The 18662-nt window shown below is 42.5% G+C and overlaps 2 protein-coding genes across 7 annotated transcripts in view; one reads left to right on the plus strand and one right to left on the minus strand.

Moving 5' to 3' along the window:
- Window positions 1-244: 244 nt before the first annotated feature.
- Window positions 245-5631, minus strand: LSM5 (LSM5 homolog, U6 small nuclear RNA and mRNA degradation associated). Of its 2 annotated transcripts, none has more exons than XM_068675052.1 (5): window positions 5466-5631; window positions 4444-4539; window positions 2991-3018; window positions 2266-2338; window positions 245-514 (listed from the first exon to the last, which is right to left on the minus strand). In XM_068675052.1, the coding sequence occupies exons 1-5, from the start codon at window positions 5509-5511 to the stop codon at window positions 482-484; spliced, it is 276 nt and encodes a 91-aa protein (XP_068531153.1). In that variant the 5' UTR covers window positions 5512-5631; the 3' UTR covers window positions 245-481. The 2 variants fall into 2 exon arrangements, with proteins under 2 accessions (XP_068531153.1, XP_068531152.1); XM_068675051.1 differs by lacking the exon at window positions 5466-5631 and adding an exon at window positions 5303-5439.
- Window positions 5632-7863: 2232 nt separating this feature from the next.
- The window catches only part of AVL9 (AVL9 cell migration associated), a 43283-nt gene continuing 32484 nt past the window's right edge, over window positions 7864-18662 (plus strand). For 2 of the 5 annotated variants that reach the window (XM_068675055.1, XM_068675057.1), the window contains exons 1-2: window positions 7864-8143; window positions 11107-11214. Coding sequence is in view for 1 of the 5 variants with exons in the window: in XM_068675054.1 (XP_068531155.1) it covers window positions 8060-8143 (84 nt within the window). In the remaining 4 variants the exon portion in view is untranslated. The remainder of the gene's footprint in view (window positions 8144-11106; window positions 11215-18662) is intronic. The other 3 variants (XR_011094056.1, XM_068675054.1, XM_068675056.1) reach the window with 2 other exon arrangements.

An 18662-nucleotide genomic window follows, 5' to 3' on the forward strand; every position in this document is an offset into this window, starting at 1 on the left:
GCAGGGTATCAAATAGATGCATCCACTTCACAGAAGTTTCCAGAGTTGTACAGCATTCTGCCACAGTTTCTGGTGACACAAGTGATTTTTTGGCCTGTACGTCAATGAAGAGCAACACCTATGTTTTACATAGGCTTGTGTCACAAATGAATGCAACAGATACAGAAGAAATTAGGCTGACAGCAACTGACACAATTTTGAAAAATAATTCTCAGTCATGCACTTAGGTAACAAAATAGAATAGTTAACAAAAAAAAGCCTTTTATTCAGAACAAATTAGTACGTCTTTACAAGAAAGTCATGATTTCAACTTACAAAGTCAGCATTAGCAACACACCTTTCCTGAAGAGGAAATATTTGTCTTTTATCAAATGTCAAGTGATGCAAAAAAAAAAAAAAACAAAAAAAAAACACCTCATACCCCCAAAAAGCTCTATTTAGATTATACATAACGTCTTCATAGATGACAACCGTATTAAATTTATACTTCAGGTCCTTCTCCTCCAGGAACCAGCTATAAAAGAATAAGAATTTTGTGTTAGTGCTATGGATCCAAGTTTTACAAATCTGTATGTGACAGTTCTTCCTTTAAAAGATTCTAGCAAATAGAGTCATCATAGTAGATCACAAAAGTGGTTTTTAGATTCATTATTGTCTTTCCCTCTCAGAAGAGGAAACCAGTTACTGTCAGAAAGGGACACGTCAAAAAGAAAGTTCAAAATACAAAGAATGTTTGACACTCAACACAAAAGGAGTTCCTAGATAATGCATAGTACGTTTTTTTCTTTATTATTTAGTTCAAGAAGATGATTCTGTCTTGAAATGCTACAGTTCATTTTTAAAATAACAAAGAATATGCTTCCTTTCAAGAAGTATTTCTCCGATTGCCGATTCTCCTCCATACTTTTGCTATACTGGGAAGTTGGTTTTCCTCTTCCCAGCTTTCATGGCTAATCAAAGCTTGAAAAACTTGTAAAGAGTCTGAACCCTTCTACAGACAGCGTGAAATAAGTCAGCATAGCAACTTCCCATGAATAAAGTAAAGAACTCAACAGAAGAGTAAATTCATATGGAAAAATATGAATAAAGGTAAAGGGGGAAAAACATCTAACATTCATTTTACTTTTAATTTCTTAATAACCAGCTGAGCCCTTCTAAAATACGAAGACCTCTGGTGTTTTGGGGACAGAAGTAAGAAGCTTAAAGCACCGGTTTTCTTGAGGGAAGACGTGCCCTTAAGAGGCACAAGAGCCCTCATACAGAAATATGTTTGGACCTTGCTGAATATGTGCACACTAAGAATCATAAGCTTCTGCTTCAAGGGCAATATACCACCAGATCAACAGGTTGGTAATTATTCCTCCCCATACAAGAAGTCAGAATATGCACAGCAGTTTAAGGATGCAGAACAACAACAATTTCTAAGTCTTTTTTTTACTTTGAAATTAAGATAGCATTTGCTCAGACACACTAAGAAGGTGTGAGGCAAGTAGGACAACAATATGGATATTATTCCCCACTCACACAGAGCAGACAGACTCAAGTCTGTCTTTCTCTACCCTCAAAATTAGGAATGCCCTCATGTAAGAAGTCCAGATTTGATAGTTATCAATGCATGTAAGCAAAAAAACACCATGGGTTTGCTTTTGTTGTAAAGTATCTATGAAGCTGCAGAATTCAGTTAGTGATGCATAATCACAATATTCCTATTTTAGTACTGATTTACACACATCAGCAAGTGATGAACAAAAAACAGCACTTCTGATTTGGTATAGTCCAGCAAACCTGCAGATTATTTTTTTTTTTTTCCAGAGCGTATTAAGGTACAGTTCTCTGGGCATCACATGGCATCACAACGGCCAACTGACTTAGCAAGCTTTTAAGTATCTGAACTGCTGCAAAGACGTTACCTTACAGACAAAATAATGGATGAGATGTAGATGTATCCCACCCCACATACTTATGGAGGTAGCCACTCATGGTTTAGAAGTCACTGTGGCAACCAGCTTGTTCCAAAGCCAAAGTGATCCCACACCAAAAGACCAGAAAAGAATTGACCAAAATAAAATTATGGTCACGCTCCTCCTTCCATCCATTTTAAACTGTAAAACGTACAAAGTATGACAATGTGATCACTTCTCCATCATCATTCATATACATAAATGCTCTGGAAGCTACCTGAAGTAGCTCAAGTAGTTGACTTCAATCACTGATGAACAGGAACAGAAAAGAGACACATGCAGCCTTTTTACAATGAAAACTTACCATTGTTATGTTATTTCCATTTAGCAAAATCTGGTCTAGTTTTGTGATTCTTCTGCCCTCAGGTGTAATCTCACTGAAGTAACAACAGAAGCAGTAAACAAGAGAATATTATTAAGAGTGACAACAGCTTTGATTAGAGTAATGGCACAAATCTACACATTAAGGTGGCATTTACTGGAAGTAACAAATAAGCTATTTGTTCTTCAGTGTTATCTTGATACACTGACCACCTAGACAGAGAAAGCTACTAGACAACTAAATAGATCTGTTGAACTTCTCTGCTCAGCGCAAAAACCATATAGTTTTACCCTCTAAACCTTGGCAATTTCTTCAATACCACTGATACTCAAAATAGGTTTCAAACAGCAACACTGCGTGACAACGTAAAACACATCTGCTAACTTTTAAAATCTTTAGACATTTAGGAAATGCAAAAACAAACAAGCAAATAAACTGCTAGAGAGATCAACATAGAACCTATGCTAAATTAATGCTACAAATTAGGAACTTGATTAGAAGCATCCACTGCGATAAATCATGCAAAAACTGCTCTATGACATAGTTGTCCTGAAAAGGTCACCCTCTACAGTTCAAGTCTGAGATATAAACTTCTCAGTTTGCAAATCTTCATGAAATATGAATACTCGGTTCACAAATCTTTTACCATATTTTTTCCTCATGAAACCAAAGTTTTAATAGCAACAAGACATAAAAATAATACTTACAATTCTGTAACATCTTCTAACACCATATCTGAAGGTCCAGTTTCAAGGAAAATAAGGCACAAAATTTTTGAGTCAACATACTTAATTATTTTCATTTTACACTAAATTATAAATTTTAATCTGGAAAATAAAATATCAGAATACACTTAATCCATACAAAAGGGTTCTACCCAACAAACTCAATACTTCCAAAGACAATAAATTAATTGAGCTTAAGCATATAGTTGATGGTTTTAAACCTATCACAGAATCACAGAATTTCTAGGTTGGAAGAGACCTCAAGATCATCGAGTCCAACCTCTGACCTAACACTAACAGTCCCCACTAAACCATATCCCTAAGCTCTACATCTAAACGTCTTTTAAAGACTTCCAGGGATGGTGACTCCACCACTTCCCTGGGCAGCCTGTTCCAATGTCTAACAACCCTTTCAGTAAAGAAGTTCTTCCTAACATCCAACCTAAAACTACCCTGGAGCAACTTTAGCCCATTCCCCCTCGTCCTGTCACCAGGCACGTGGGAGAACAGACCAACCCCCACCTCACTACAGCCTCCTTTAAGGTACCTGTAGAGAGCAATAAGGTCACCCCTGAGCCTCCTTTTCTCCAGGCTGAACAAGCCCAGCTCCTTCAGCCGCTCCTCGTAGGACTTCTCCAGGCCCCTCACCAGCTTCGTCGCCCTTCTCTGGACCCACTCAAACACCTCAATGTGTCAAGCCAGGATGCCGTTGGCCTTCTTGGCCACCTGAGCATACTGCTGGCTCATATTCAGCCGACTGTCCACCATCACTCCCAGGTCCTTCTCTGCCTGGCAGCTCTCCAACCACTCATCTCCCAGCCTGTAGCTCTGCTTGGGGTTATCGCGCCCCAGGTGCAGGACCCGGCACTTGGCCTTGTTGAACTTCATGCAGTTGACCTCAGCCCATCGGTGCAGCCTATCCAGATCCTCCTGCAGAGCTTTCCTACCCTCGAGCAGATAGACACACGTGCCTAGCTTGGTGTCATCTGCAAACTTACCGAGGGTGCACTCAATGCCCTCGTCCAGATCATTGATGAAGATATTAAAGAGGACCGGCCCCAGCACCGAGCCCTGGGGGATGCCACTAGTGACTGGCCTCCAACTGGACTTGACTCCATTTACCACGACTCTTTGGGCCCGGCTATCCAGCCAGTTTTTAACCCAACGAAGCGTGCGCCAGTCAGAGTCAAGAGCAGCCAGTTTCTTGAGGAGAATGCTGTGGGAGACGGTGTCAAATGCCTTGCTGAAGTCAAGGTAGACCACATCCACAGCCTCGTCCACCCAGCGCGTCACTTTGTCATAGAAGGAGATCAGGTTCGTCAAGCAGGATCTGCCTTCCATAAACCCATGCTAACTGGGCCTGATCGCCTGCTTGCCCTGCAAGTGCCGCATGATGACTCTCAAGAGGAGAGTCATCAAAGTATCCAAAGGATACTGACAAAATCATCAAATCCTAGAAGTGTTCCAACGATTTCTTTATCACTCTTCATCACGATGTGAATGCGAGAGCCTATACATTTATCCACAAGTTCTGTAAATTAAAAAAAGAAGAAATGCAGAGAGTTTAAGCAAACTTTTAAGACAAAAATCCTACCAACATGATGGCCAAAAGCTAATTCACAGGGACACTAATAAAATACATTCACACAGAAAAATATGCATATAAAGTGGAAAAAAAAAAAAAGCTATTTCCTTGCACACATTACTACTATCGCATAAATAGATTTTTAAGTTGATAGACTGGAATAGTGCACGTACATTCACATTAGTGAAGACACTTTATTGTTACTGGTGTATATTTAACTAGGTCCTAGAATCATGACTCTATCATTAGGGTTGGTAAAGACCCCCAGGACCATCTGGTCCAACCATACCCCTACTACTAGTGTCACCCACTAAACCACGCCCCCAAGCACCATGTCCAACCTTTCCTTGAACACCCCCAGGGACAGTGACACCACCATCTCCCTGGGCAACCCGTCCCAGTGCCTGACTGCTCTTTCTGAGAAGAAATGTCCTCTCATTTCCAACCTGAACTTCCCCTGGCACAACTTGAGGCCATTCCCTCTAGTCCTATTGCTGGTGAGAAGAGGCGGACCCTCAGCTCCCCACACCTTCCCTTCAGATAGTTGCAGAGAGCAGTAAGGTCTCCCCTGAGCCTCCTCTTCTCCAGACTAAATAACCACAGCCGCCCCTCGCAGTGCCCCAGCCCCTTCCCTGGGCCCGCTCCAGGTCCCCGACGCCCTTCTGGCCCCGAGACGCCCTCCCGCCAACCGCCCCCGCCGCATTCAAACCTCCCGCCCAGCAGCCCAACAGCGGCCCCCGCCTCCCCGCGGAGGGCACAAGCGCCGCCGCCGCCGCCGCCACCCCCGCCCCGCCGGCATCAGGGGCACGGAGCAGCAGCCCGAGAGCAGCCCGAGGGCGGCACAGCAGCGCCATGCCGGCGGCCGGGCTCACCGAGCGGCAGGAGCTGCGACGGGTTGGTGGTGGCGTTGGCCGCCATCTTGCCGCCAGGCCCGCCCAATCGCTGCCGGCCTCCCGCGCGGAAGTGCGGGGCTCACCCAGGGCGGGCCGCTTGCTCGGGGCCAGCCGCCAGGCGAGAGCAGCCGCCGGCGGAGCCGTCGTTCGCGGCCCCAAAGCTCGTCGCTCTGCTAATTGGCGTTTGTCTTAATTAGCGCCATGGTCACGCGCTGCTGTGCGTAAGGAAGGCGGATGGCGCTTCACGCTGAGGTGTTTTTTTTTTTTTTCGTCACGCGTTTCACAAAGTGGAAAAGATCGCTTCGGTTTTCGTTCTCTTGTTGTTTAATCACAGAATCACAATTAATGGGTATTTCCCCCTATTTTTGCATTCCTAAGGCTTCTACTTTTGTAAAAACCACCTAGATTCTTACATTTTGAGACAGTCATCGTATCTCTGTCCAATTGTTACTTCCCTCGTCGTTTCTCCCTGTTTATTTTACAGAAGTTTCCAAGCAGGAAATCCTGATCCCACCCAGTGCCATGATCACTGCCTTCTCCAACTCCTTTTTCCTAACATTAAACAAACAAACAAACAAACAAACAAAAAACTTCCAAACAGGAAGTGAGATTGCAATCAGCAAGAAATCAGTTACAAGCCTCAATCCCAAATCAATGATTCATTTATGCTTTTCTCACACAGAAATTTGAAAATATTTATTATTTTTTTACTCATAAGCTCATCTCCACAAATTCACAATTTCTTCCTTCAGGAAGCTGGGCTATAGCTAAAAAGCACAATGAATCTCCCAGCTGCCACAGGCACTGCTCAGGCCTGATGCTGCTTCTGGACATAAAACACCCCGTGTGAACCTTGTTCACTTCAAGAAGCTGACGACTCCTCATTACTGTTATGAAATTCAGAAATTCATATTTCAATCAAATTCTGATTATTGTACTACTGTTGGTTAAAGCTGGTGGTTATAAAGTAAATATTACCGAGTGAAAAGAACAATGTGTATGGTTGAGTTTCTATTGATGTTTGTTGGAAATGCATTTCTAAGAGTGTCTGTGTCACCGCAGTTCTCTCTTCCTTTCTTTTTCATAAATACACGCTGTGAGCTGTGAAAAAGACATCAGTTTTCCTGAAACAAGCTGATGTTTTCAGTCCAACGTTTAACATTTTTATGGCCTTGGTGAGAAAGAAAATTTCAAGCAGTGGGAAAAAAAAAAATCTAATAATGTATTCAGAGAAGCAATAAGCCACAATTACTCAGCAGTATCATTGAGATGCCTCTAGAATGCAAAATCCATAGCTGGATTTTCCTGATGCCAGACTGCCCTTTCTTTCTTCAATGAACCAAGTAGGAGCTATAGTACCCCCATGCATCTTTTTTGGTATATCTCATTACTGCAGGAGATAATGGCTAGTATTTAATACTTTTTTTTTTTTTTTCTAAGTATACTAAACATCATGAAAATAAGTTACAGAATAAAACCCAGTAAGAAATCATTTGCTTGCCAGTGCTGGATTGTTCCTTGTAGTTTATCCTTTGTTCCCTAAAGTATGTTTTATATAATGGAACTGCTACCGAACCTGAGGAACAATACGTAATTACATGCTTTATTGTTATAATTTGAGCCTCTGGGTATTGTGTTAGCGATGAGATATTCTTTGAGCACTCTTCTTTTATACTTCCTTCAAAAAGGATATCTTCCTCTGATTTCCACAGAGAATCTTAATTACTAAGGGCACGATCTCTACCAAACGCCGTTGGTTTGAATAAACAGAGCTGAATCATAAGAAAGGTTAATGAGGGAGTGTGGCCTGGGTGCAGTGAGATAAAGATTTTTAATTTTTCTCTCACACTGCATTTGCGTGTGCTCCTGGACAAGTCTTTGAAGTGTCTCCCTCGGGATCCAGCAATAAATGTTTAGGGGCATCACAGCAGAAACGTCCCTTTTGCTCATTTCCGACCTTCAGCAGCCGAGCTGACCTAGGCGGATTAAAACCTGCTCAGCCACCATTTCGCCCTGCCCTTAATCTGCACGGCTTCAGCTTGAAGCAATGGAGGCAGAGGATACACCGCACTCTGCACTTTCAAGGGGGCTTTGAGAAAAAATAAATAAAATTAAATAAAGAGAGGAGCTGGACCCTGCTGGCGGGGGAGTTGGGGGCTCCTCAGGGGGCTGACTGAGAGGAGAGGGGAGCCAGAGAGAGGTATTGGGGGCCAGAGAAGGGCTGGGAGAAATGCTTAACTTTCAATAAACTGAAATAAAATTTTAATGAAGTGATATTTTAACGGAATCAAGCTGTTTCTCCACCGCGTCTTCGAGGGGGCCGGCGGGCTCCGTGGGGCCGCCTCCTGAGGTGAGGCGGTGCCCGCCCCCTCCCGCCGCCCGGGGGCGGCCATGGCGCGGGGGGCCGAGGGCGGCGCCGCTCCGCCTTCCCCGGCCGGGCGCTGCGGAAGCGAAGGCGGCCGGGGCCGGGTCCTGGGCCCCGTCCCTGTCCCTGCCGGCCCCCGGGAGCCGGGAGGCAGAGCGGAGAGCCCGGCCTGGGCGGCAGCCTGAGGGGCGGCCATCGCCGGGGCTCCATGGAGAAGCGGGGCGCCCTGCCGCCGCGGGGCCCGGTGCTGCACATCGTGGTGGTGGGCTTCCACCACAAGAAGGGCTGCCAGGTGAGGGGGGGTGCCGCTGCCTTCAGCCATGCTTTGGGGTCGGGTTTTGGGCTGGTTCTTCAGCCTCTGCCTCGGGGCCGTTGGCGCTGGGGGAGCCGCCTGCGTGACTCTGCTTAATGCCCGAGCCAGGCGTGGGGCAGGGTGAGGGCCGGCAAGGGGAAGTCCTACAGCTCTCCCCACACACACCCTGCATCGCCCCATACACGCCCCACACCGCCCCAGGAGGCCCAGAGGACCGGGCCGGGCAGGGGGTTGCAGGGCCACCCGGCCCCTCAGCCGGCAGTTTGGGGCTTCCACCTGCTTTCTTCAATTATTTTTATTGTTTTTCACGCTAAATAGTTGTGCTAATTTCATGTGAAGGCTCGGAGGGGACTGGAATTGTGATACCTACTGCAAATCATACCCGTTTAATGCATTCATTGTCAGGTGTCTAAAAGGTTTAAAAAAAAAAAAAGTTCCCTCCCTCCTTTTGCTGGCAGTCCAGGCTTGTGGTACCGTTTTGAGCTGGTAGAGTAAAACAATTCTATATAAACTTCTGTGTAAGCCTGATGTGCCCGGGTTACAGATCTGTACTTAATTTAAATATTTTTTTTTGCCTGTCTCATCACCATTTTTCTTAAATATTTGACTGCTTCATCTGGAAAGTAAGGTAGAAAAAATTTAAGTCAGGTAGAAGAATGCCCTATATTTCATAGCTGTTTTATGCTCTTGATTTTTTTTTTAATTATTTGTTTTCTGAAAGAAAAATCTTAGCAGGCTTCTAGAGTCATTACATATTTTACGATGGGACAGTCAGTGTTTTATGACTCTGGAAGCCTGAATAAATCCTGCACTCTGCTTAGGGAAATAGTGGTATGTTAAGAAATTCACATAGCTTTAAAATGATGAATAACTGTTCTGGTCATGTGGCTGCTGGTTTGTTTCTTAAATGTGGTTAAGTTCAAAGGTAACTTTGAACACTTGGACTTTCCATTTCTTAAGTGACAAACAACCCTTGAAATCGGGTTTATTACCAGCTAGGTCTCCAAACATAGCTGCTTTGTTATTAGCATAGCAGATAGAGAGAATGGTGGACTTGCCTTGCTGAGAGTTGGCGAGCCTAGCAGCCTTTCTCCTAAGCAGATAGCACGTGAAGTGGCAGCCAGCATTGTTGGAGTGACCGAAAATGAATTTTGTATCTTGAGCTTCTGACTTACATTAGGAAATGTTAATCTGAATCTGTTTAACATAAATATAAATAAATATATTATTTCCCTTTGTATTTCCATCCCCTTTCTTTTTTCTCATTAGCTAAGCCTTAAAGATTGTGTTTCAGTGGGGATGGCTCCCCACTAGGATTTTTCTTATGGCTTTCTTGAATGGTGTTTTTTGAAGTGGTTTGATACATTTCAGCTGTTGGAGAACCAAATGAATTGGTTTAGATAGCACTGCTACAGCAGCAACATATTTCAGCATTCCTTGAAGCTCTTTTGAAAGTGGGAGAGGGCAGACCAGTCTTTTTCTTGGAGCATCTGTCTTTACAAAACTTGCAAAAATTATTGCACGTTGTTCTATCTGCTGGTTGTTGTCTGAGAATTTGGCTTGACCTGAAGTCATTTTGTACAAGGTACCAAAGGGTTAAAGTAGTGTTTGTTAATGCTTCAGTAAATTAAACAAGCTCAGGATAGTAACATGTAAAACAAATGATCATACCACAGAGCCTGAAGCTTAAGTGCAATAAATCTGGTTTTCTGAGAGTCTGCATGGTTTTGTAATGCATCCTTTCTTCTCAGGGCACCCAGAGGTTGTTTGCATGTGGATGTTTGCAGGATCACTTTCTAGATATAATTAGATCGTCTTAGTTGCAAGGTTTACAATATTTATCAAGTCACTTTCTTGTCAGAGACTGTTAGGAGTTGAACATTAGTTGGGGGTCTGTAGGAGGAAGCACGTTTATGCCCACATCTTGTTGGCCAGTTAAAAAAAAAAAAACAAACAACATAGGTTGGAGAAAAAAGTACATGTGGCTTTTGTTGCTTCTGTTTTTCTTCTGGAGTCTGTATTTCTTTTCTTGTAATATTATGTGGGGTTGATACAACAGCAAACCCATAAATTGATAACACTGAATTTTACCATGATGCCAGTAAAAAGCTTTTAGAAGTAAGTTTTCAGGTGTTGTTAGAAATTGGATGGGAAGATCTTTGAGCCAAAGTCGTTTTTTAAAACTATCTCAAGAAAGCAATTGGGGAATTTGCAGAGGAGGATTGCTGTGGGGAGGGGGAAGGGGAAGCTGGCACAGGGGTAAGAACCACAGCAATGTAGAGAAAATTGTTAGGACCACAAACAGCCAAACTCTGTGAAGGAAATCCAACTGCAGCAGTCTTCAGTCACCTAAACATAAAAAGAAGTGGGTGAGGGAGGTCAGTATGCAGAAGGCAGATTTATTTTTTTGAATCATGTGGATTACCTTCAAACAAATCCATTTCCAGTAGTAGTAATGATACCAAGCATGAAAGTGAAGATGGGATGAGGAAGCAAAGACTTAAATTCTGTTGGGTTGATTGAAGGAAGCAGATCACTTGTTCCAGAATTTAGGAAGAACTGATCCAAGAAACTGGAGCCCTAAGAGCAAGACTTAAATATCTGCTACCTCTGATTTGGCAGATTTGTTACTGAAATAAAGAAAACATGTCCTAAAAGAACAGGAGGCAGGGAGCTGCACAGCTATACCCTGATGAGCTTCATCAGTAGTATGCAAGGCTCTGGAGAATTTGCAGAGGAAAGAATTTAATTAACAGTATGAAAATAAGTGGAATGAGCCCTGTGTGGATTCACTAAAGATAGATCATGGCTAGCTGACCCGCATCTTTTATAAGAATTAATGATTGAATTACTTTTCTCTGTAAAAAATATATACATATATATATGGTTTAATCTGCCTGGAATTTGATAACATATCACACAAAATAAATCGTTTTTTTAAGGTGGAGATGCTGGAGAACTAGTACAAGAGCTAGAACTTGTGTAAGGATCAATATGAAGAAGAGGAAGCAGCAACAGATTTGTCAGAAGAGGAACTACTGATGTGAAAGGTGCTTGCAAGTGGTGTTTCTCAAGACCAACTTTGGGGCATCATGAGTGGCTGTGGCAGCACATACACAGTAAAATCTAACAGGGATGACCAAATTTGAAGAATCATGCAAGAACTGGATGATGTTGAATGCTGGTGTGACAGAAATGGGGTGACATGAAAGCATGCAGTAGGAATGAATAATGACCATGTATGCTTGGGAATTAGCATTAGGAGACCTCTGGAAGAGGAAAGAAAACTGCGTATGATCAAGGATAAGCCCCAAAAGTGAGATGATTTGGAAGAAAGGGTACAATGAAAGTAATTCTGTAATGTATTAATTATTATACGTTAATAAATGCATTCTGATGCATCTTTCAGAAGAATGGATTCTGATTGTGTCACTTCAGGAATGGATGCAATAGTCCTTGGGTGATCTGTTTCAGAGAAGGGTGATTTGGAGGAGCCTGGCTGGGTAGGCTGATGGAAAGAGTTTTTGAGGCTGCAGTCTGATGGACGGTATCAGCCGCCTCTCACCTGCCAGCCTGTTCTCCCCTTTCCACTACTCCCAGCTGCAAAAGAGAGGCAGTTCTGTGGTGAACTGAAACAGGGAACTGCCTTGACAAAAAAAAAAAAAAAAAGTAAGCTTTGTTTTGGTAGCTTGTTTATGTTCTGGTTGGTTCACTGATCTGTTTAGAGTTTGCATCTGCAGAAGACAGCTACGCTGGCACAAGAGAAGACAACGTGGGGGTGGAAAAAGTGTCTCTTGAAAGTAGTGGTCTGGGACTTCTTTTTTTGGTTGTCATGTTTGCTAACGGTGTTTGAAGTATTCATTGAACCACCACGTTACATGCTGCCGTATTCCAAGAGCATGTCAGAAAGCTGAAAAAAATCTGAAAAAAAAAAAAGCGTTGGCACAAGAGCAAATGGATGAGAGCTGTCTGTGGACACATTATAGATCGGATATGAGAGCAAAAAAAAGAGCAAAGTTAGAAAGCAACTTTCAAATGAGAGTAATTCAGACTGTGTTTCTATCTGTGTTCTCTCAACAGTTTTACCAATAAATGCCTGTAGAGTTAGGTGTTTTGGCAGGTTTCTTGATCACAGTTGTTTTCATCAGCTGACTCCCCCTCTGACAGTGTCTTTGGGAATGAGGGGGATAAAAATACAAATGTGGTGTAAAGCTGCTGTGCATCTAGGTGTATAGCTTAAAAATGAGTATTTTAACTTTGGCGTTTTAGATTCTCTGCATGCGATTGCCTATAATAATGGAAGTAATTATGATTCTGATGCATTCTTAGACAAGTGCTGTTCTGGTTAGACTTTGATCGTCTGAAGTGTATAAATGTACCTGGTGTTCAATTTAAAGCTAAGTATAAGGAATGATTAAGCTATACAGCAAATCATTTTATGTGCACTTTGGAAATATATAGGGACATCCTTTTTCTTGCACAGACTTGAAAAAAATCCAGATGCATTCATTTACAAAAAGCGAAATTCAAGAGATCAGTCCATTTCTGTGTGCCTTTTGATTCATAGCGTGAGTGTGATGATGGTTGTTGTGTGCACTTTCCCGTTAGGCTGTGGGTCCTTTTACCATGTGAAGTAGCATTTTGTAAGGAAAAAGTTAAGACTTGCTGTGCTTGTGTGGTTCAGTCTGAGGACAGATTCCCCTGTAGTTGGTATGAACTTAAGAGATGCTGCTCACTGTGAAGATGGCTTTATGCTGTGTGAAAGTAATGTGCTGCTTTTTCAAAGTAAATATACGTTTTTTTTTAAGGAGTTTTCTCTAGCAAAGTACTGAGTAAGCTTTCAGGGAAGTTGTATTCTTTTGTCTGTTTATGCTAGCAGGTCCCTAACCTGCTTATTTGCTTTTATTAGCTATTGAATTATGTTGTGATAACAATGAAATACTGAAAAAATTGATCTCTGTTTGATCTCGCTCTTTGTCAAAGAGAAGATGGAGTTACAGCACTGTGCTGATGGAAGGGGAGGAGAAGCTTGGCTGGAAAGCAGATCCATCTAGTATTTGACGTGCTCTCAACCAGCCCATTAAGGAAAGGAATGATAATTTGCTTGAAGCATGCATTGTGATGAGTTTCTTTCCTTTGAACGTACAAGCTGACTTTACAGGAACCTTCGTAAGTGCTTAATTAAATAAAATAGCAGAAATCTTGAAATGTGCAGAGATCTTGGGTAGTATTCATTCAATCACGATCTTCATTCATCTGAAATGAAATGACTAAAACACTTAATAGTCAAAAAGAGTTGCTTTTTTGATACCTGTTTGGTATCAAAGGGGAGGAGTGGCCTAAATAGAAATGAATAGCAAGCATAGCCCTTCATCATATGCAGTTGCTTATCATGTCCATTAATGAAAAACATACTATTTTAATTTGGTAGCCATGTCTATAAGCTTCTCTTGTACAGGATACAAGTTAATTGAATCCTGTGGAGGAAAATTTTGCTTGCTTTAAACAAACTCTGGGTATCGATTCACTGTGATCCCACAAAAAAGTGCTAACCACAATTATTTCTTTTCTTCTTAGCCTTTTATGCCTTACGAGGCTCTAACTGAATAGTAGCTAGTTCTTGATTAGATCAGTTTAGTTTCTCTACTATTTTATCTTAAAAAATCAGGGAAAAAAATGAAATTCTTTAAAGATACAGTAAAAAGAAATGGAATGCTAAAAACATTCATGCAAGTAAATAATTAAATCCAGAGCCAGAAATTGTGAAATCAGTAACTAGGCAAAAAAAAAAAAAAAAAAAGCTTACAGGCATAACATGTCTGATTTTAGCTTAAATTCCTAATTTGTCTGCTCAGGTCATCATCTTTGCTTCTCTCTGCTCCTCACTGCCCAACACATATCCTTTGTGGGAATAATACACTTTCTAGTTATAAAAACACAGAGTTCAGGTTAAAGAAAAAGTTTCTTCTATGCCATAGTAAACTAGCATGTCTCAAGAGGATTTACAGAAAAAGCCACACAGACAGAAGTGCTTCCACAGTATTTTGTTGGCTTTATACCGTCCCAGCTGTAATAGCTGCAGCCCACAGTAATGTAATGCTTCTTAGACCTTCCAATAGAGGGTTTGCTGCTAATGTAGACTTGGGAGAAGTACTTTCAGGGTATTGCATTCTTTACTTAATTGGGAGTGCTCTGCATAGTTCTGTGATGGAAAAAATTGCTTTAAATGACCTGTGAAATTTGAAAGTAAACAGAGGTAAATGGGGGGAAACGAGTTGTGTGAGAGAAATTCTTAAAATCGGTCGTTTGGGCATAAACTGGTTATAGAAGAGCCAGCCACAGACACAGTGTGAGCTGTTTCAGATTATCTGTAGCTGGTTGGTTCATTAGATACTGCTGCAGGTTTCTGGTCCACATCACTCTTAGTTTGGGTAGGGCTGTAAGATGTGGATTTCAGGGCTGTTTGTGTTGCTTTTCTGGAGCTGCTGGTACTGAATTTCATGGTAGTTTTCAGGAGCTGAAGTGGTAAGTGGCTATTGATTTCAGAGCAAATAAAGGAAAAGGGTCTTCTTTCAGAATCATGTAATGCTTCCTCTCATTACAGGTGAAAGATAACTTGATTTGCCTTTACACTTGGCTTTTAATTTTTGAAAGCAACAAATAGTGTGAAATTCGTATTTGTCATATGATAGAGGTCTTTTGCAAAAATCTAATCTGAACAGAGACTGACTGCTAGATGCATATTGTGTTGAAAAATGCATGCAGAAGTAGATGATTGCTTTGTGTAAGACTGAATCATGAGGTATAATTCTCCACTGAACATCCTGCATGCTAGCATCCTCAGGCAATTTGAGCTCTCAGTATCTGAGTTTTATTTACATTTGCAAGGCAGAGAGATAAGACTGACAGTGTGGGAAGGCTTAAAATATGCTGACTACTCCAAAAAAATTACTTTTTGAAATAAGTGAGAACTGATTCCCTTCAAAAAGAGAGGGGAAAAATGATTTCAGCAAAGCTGGAGAAACTTGCAAGAAAGTTGCACAGGAGTTACTGTTAGTCCATTGACTTGTTCTTAAGGATTACATGGCCCCTTTGCTACTGCCCTACCTATTGTGCAACTTGCATGTCTGAGTATGTTTCTGTGTGGACTGTGCTTGAAGACCAGTCCTCCTGCCTTGACTGTGTATTCTGTTCCTAGCATACGAGTAAATCTTAAGAGAAGTGATGAAACAACTGATGACACAGTTTTTAGAAAAGGTCCTGAGTATGTTTTGATATTTTAGAGAGAGAATGCACTTTGAGAGGTCTTACCTTCTTGAATTATATATGTTCTCATCCTGTAATTTAAGAGTTTCAAGTACTTTAGCTACTGAAGATAATTACACAGAATCACACAGAATTTCTAGGTTGGAAGAGACCTCAAGATCATTGAGTCCAACCTCACAGCTAACAGTCCCCACTAAACCATATCCCTAAGCTCTACATCTAAACGTCTTTTAAAGACTTCCAGGGATGGTGACTCCACCACCTCCCTGGGCAGCCTGTTCCAGTGTCTAATAACCCTTTCGGTAAAGTAGTTCTTCCTAACATCTAACCTAAAACTCCCCTGGCGCAACTTAAGCCCATTCCTCCTCGTCCTGTCACCAGGCACGTGGGAGAACAGACCAACCCCCACCTCACTACAGCCTCCTTTAAGGTATCTGTAAAGCGCAATAAGGTCGCCCCTGAGCCTCCTCTTCTCCAGGCTGAACAAGCCCAGCTCCTTCAGCCGCTCCTCGTAGGACTTGTTCTCCAGGCCCCTCACCAGCTTCGTCGCCCTTCTGTGGACCCGCTCAAGCACCTCGATGACCTTCTTGTAGCGAGGGGCCCAAAACTGAACACAGTACTCGAGGTGCGGCCTCACCAGAGCCGAGTACAGGGGGACGATCACTTCCCTAGCCCTGCTGGCCACACTGTTTCTTATGCAAGCCAGGATGCTGTTGGCCTTCTTGGCCACCTGAGCACACTGCTGGCTCATATTCAGCCGACTGTCCACCATCACTCCCAGGTCCTTCTCTGCCTGGCAGCTCTCCAACCACTCATCTCCCAGCCTGTAGCTCTGCTTGAGGTTATTGTGCCCCAGGTGCAGGACCCGGCACTTGGCCTTGTTGAACTTCATGCAGTTGACCTCAGCCCATCGGTGCAGCCTATCCAGATCCTCCTGCAGAGCTTTCCTACCCTCGAGCAGATCGACACACGCACCTAACTTGGTGTCATCTGCGAACTTAATGAAGCGTGTGCCAGTCCAAGCCAAGAGCAGCCAGTTTCTTGAGGAGAATGCTGTGGGAAACGGTGTCAAAAGCCTTGCTGAAGTCAAGGTAGACCACATCCACAGCCTTTCCCTCATCCACCCAGCGCATCACTTTGTCATAGAAGGAGATAAGGTTCGTCAAGCAGGATCTGCCTTTCATAAACACATGCTGACTGGGCCTGATCGCCTGCTTGCCTTGCAAGCAGGCGACCAGGCGATTCTTGTTGAGATCTGCAGAAATTGGCACTTACAACAGCCTGATCAATCAGTGCACATGGCCTGTTTTTATTTGTACCTGGAGAGCAGCTGAGAGCTAAGGAGATTATCTTCAATCAGAGTTTTGCAAGTTACGCTTGAGTTTGTTTGCAGAATTAGGAATTGTCTAAGGAATTAGCAAGTTAAGCCTACTGTTTCTATGAACTGCTTGGAGCACTGCCTGTATTTTCAGGTTTTTGCATCCTCTGTTGTAGCACGTTTCCAAAGGGGAAAGGAAGCACTGAAGTCAGCCTTCCAAATAGGTTCCACATACAGCATTTCTGGGCACATCTTTCTGTTCCTCAGTGAAGGGAATGCTTCTAACCTGTCTCGGTTTGTCTGCTGCCTTTCTTCCAGAACTCTGCTTCATTGGAGAATTGCTTCTTTTTTCTTTTTTGATCTTTCCAACCCAGCAGTTACTGTGCTGTGCCTGATAGATTTGCTTGATGCTGTCTTAACAGTGTAAGTGCAGTGTATGCCCTGTCTTTAAAGTCCTCGTGTCTTTTGTTTTGGGGTGGGGGGCAGTGCAGTAGGCAGATATTATGCAATAGGTAATCTTCTCTAGTGATTAAATAAGAGCCTTTTAAAGGAACAACAGAAAAAATCCCTGGAAAAGGGTCTAGGCTGGAGTCTGTTCAAAGGGTTTTGTTCCCAACTCTATTGACGATAACCTGTAAACACGAACACAACTCCTTTGTTTCTGCTCCCGGCTGGTAATAATAATATTTAAACACTTAAGGGAGTGTCACAAGCATGCTGTCTCTTACTGGTGTTAATTGCAATAGAATCAAGTATGAAATTTAGCCTATAACCTTTTGAGCATTAAATGGAAGTATATAGGTGAGTTTATGTTCAACACATGGAAATTCTAACAGAAGGTTTTAGCTTTTATTAGAAAGGCTACTCAAATTTGCGTGGGATGTTAATCATTTTAAGTACACAATGCATTGCTGAGTACACTCTAATTGGTATCTGATGCTTCACTTCTGTAAACAGTGCCACAGATTCTAATCTCTTATATAGTGTTAATGGTGGGTTCCACTCTTTGCATGCCTATATAATCCACATATTTAGTATTTTGTGGTGTTCGAGAAAAATTCCTGGGTATGGTGGGGTTTATTTTTTGTTTGTTTCTTTCTTTGCTTATTTTTTTCAAGCTTTAAAGAGATCTGTGCTTCGATATTCTTGCAATTGTTTCTTTGAAGTCCCACCCAGGAGATAAAGCGTTTCGTCCAAGGGCTCTGTACTGAGTATTTTCTCCATAGTTGCCCTGATGTGAGTTGAGGAGGTTTACTTCTTGGCATTTATGTAACACCTGCCATCGTCGTCATCATCAGCTTTCATCTTCTGATCTGTCAGTTCTCTGTAGATGTCATGACATCCCGCCAGTTATGTAAGTGGCACTCTGCCAGGAATCTTGGCTTCTCTGTGGAATAAGTGAGCGAATGCTAAATCGGCAAACGGTGTGTTTCCCTACCTCTGTGGCACCTTGTGTCTGTTTCACAATGCTTTTAAATAATAAGAGCTTGGCCTCTCGGCACTTTTACAAGGTTGATAATGTGATTTTTATACAGACATAATAGTTCCCTGTCCTAATACTGCTGTATTTTGTGGTTTGGGTATAATTTTGTAATCCATCTCACAGCGTGTATGTGGAGCCAAAGCGTTATGCCTAGGCAGGCATGTTGCTTGTAAAAGCTCTCTCAAAGTTGTGCATACAAAAACTGAAAGCAAGTTATTTGCCTGCTATAATATGCCGGGGAATGGGGTACGGGGCTGCCTGGTTTTAGGATTCTCTGGAGCAGAGCATGTTCTGTGCTTCGTGGTGTCGCAGTGTTCCTGTACCTCCTCAGCCTTGTGCTTGCTGAGGAGCTGAATTTGTCCACACTCAGGTTTAAGTTGAGTGCCGAAACTCGTAAGTAAGGAGCAAGTTAACAAAGAGCTGTTCAGCGC

Source organism: Anas acuta, chromosome 2 (genome assembly GCF_963932015.1).
Source record: "Anas acuta chromosome 2, bAnaAcu1.1, whole genome shotgun sequence".
NCBI lineage: Eukaryota > Metazoa > Chordata > Aves > Anseriformes > Anatidae > Anas > Anas acuta.

Coding starts and splice junctions, on each gene's coding strand:
- LSM5 (XM_068675052.1), bottom strand. CDS start 5,511: ATGGCGGCCAACGCCACCACCAACCCGTCGCAGCTCCTGCCGCTCG. Junction 3,019..4,443: donor AGGATTTGATGATTTTGTCA/GTATCCTTTGGA, acceptor CTGGACCTTCAG/ATATGGTGTTAGAAGATGTT. Junction 2,339..2,990: donor TTAGAAGATGTTACAGAATT/GTAAGTATTATT, acceptor TTGTTACTTCAG/TGAGATTACACCTGAGGGCA.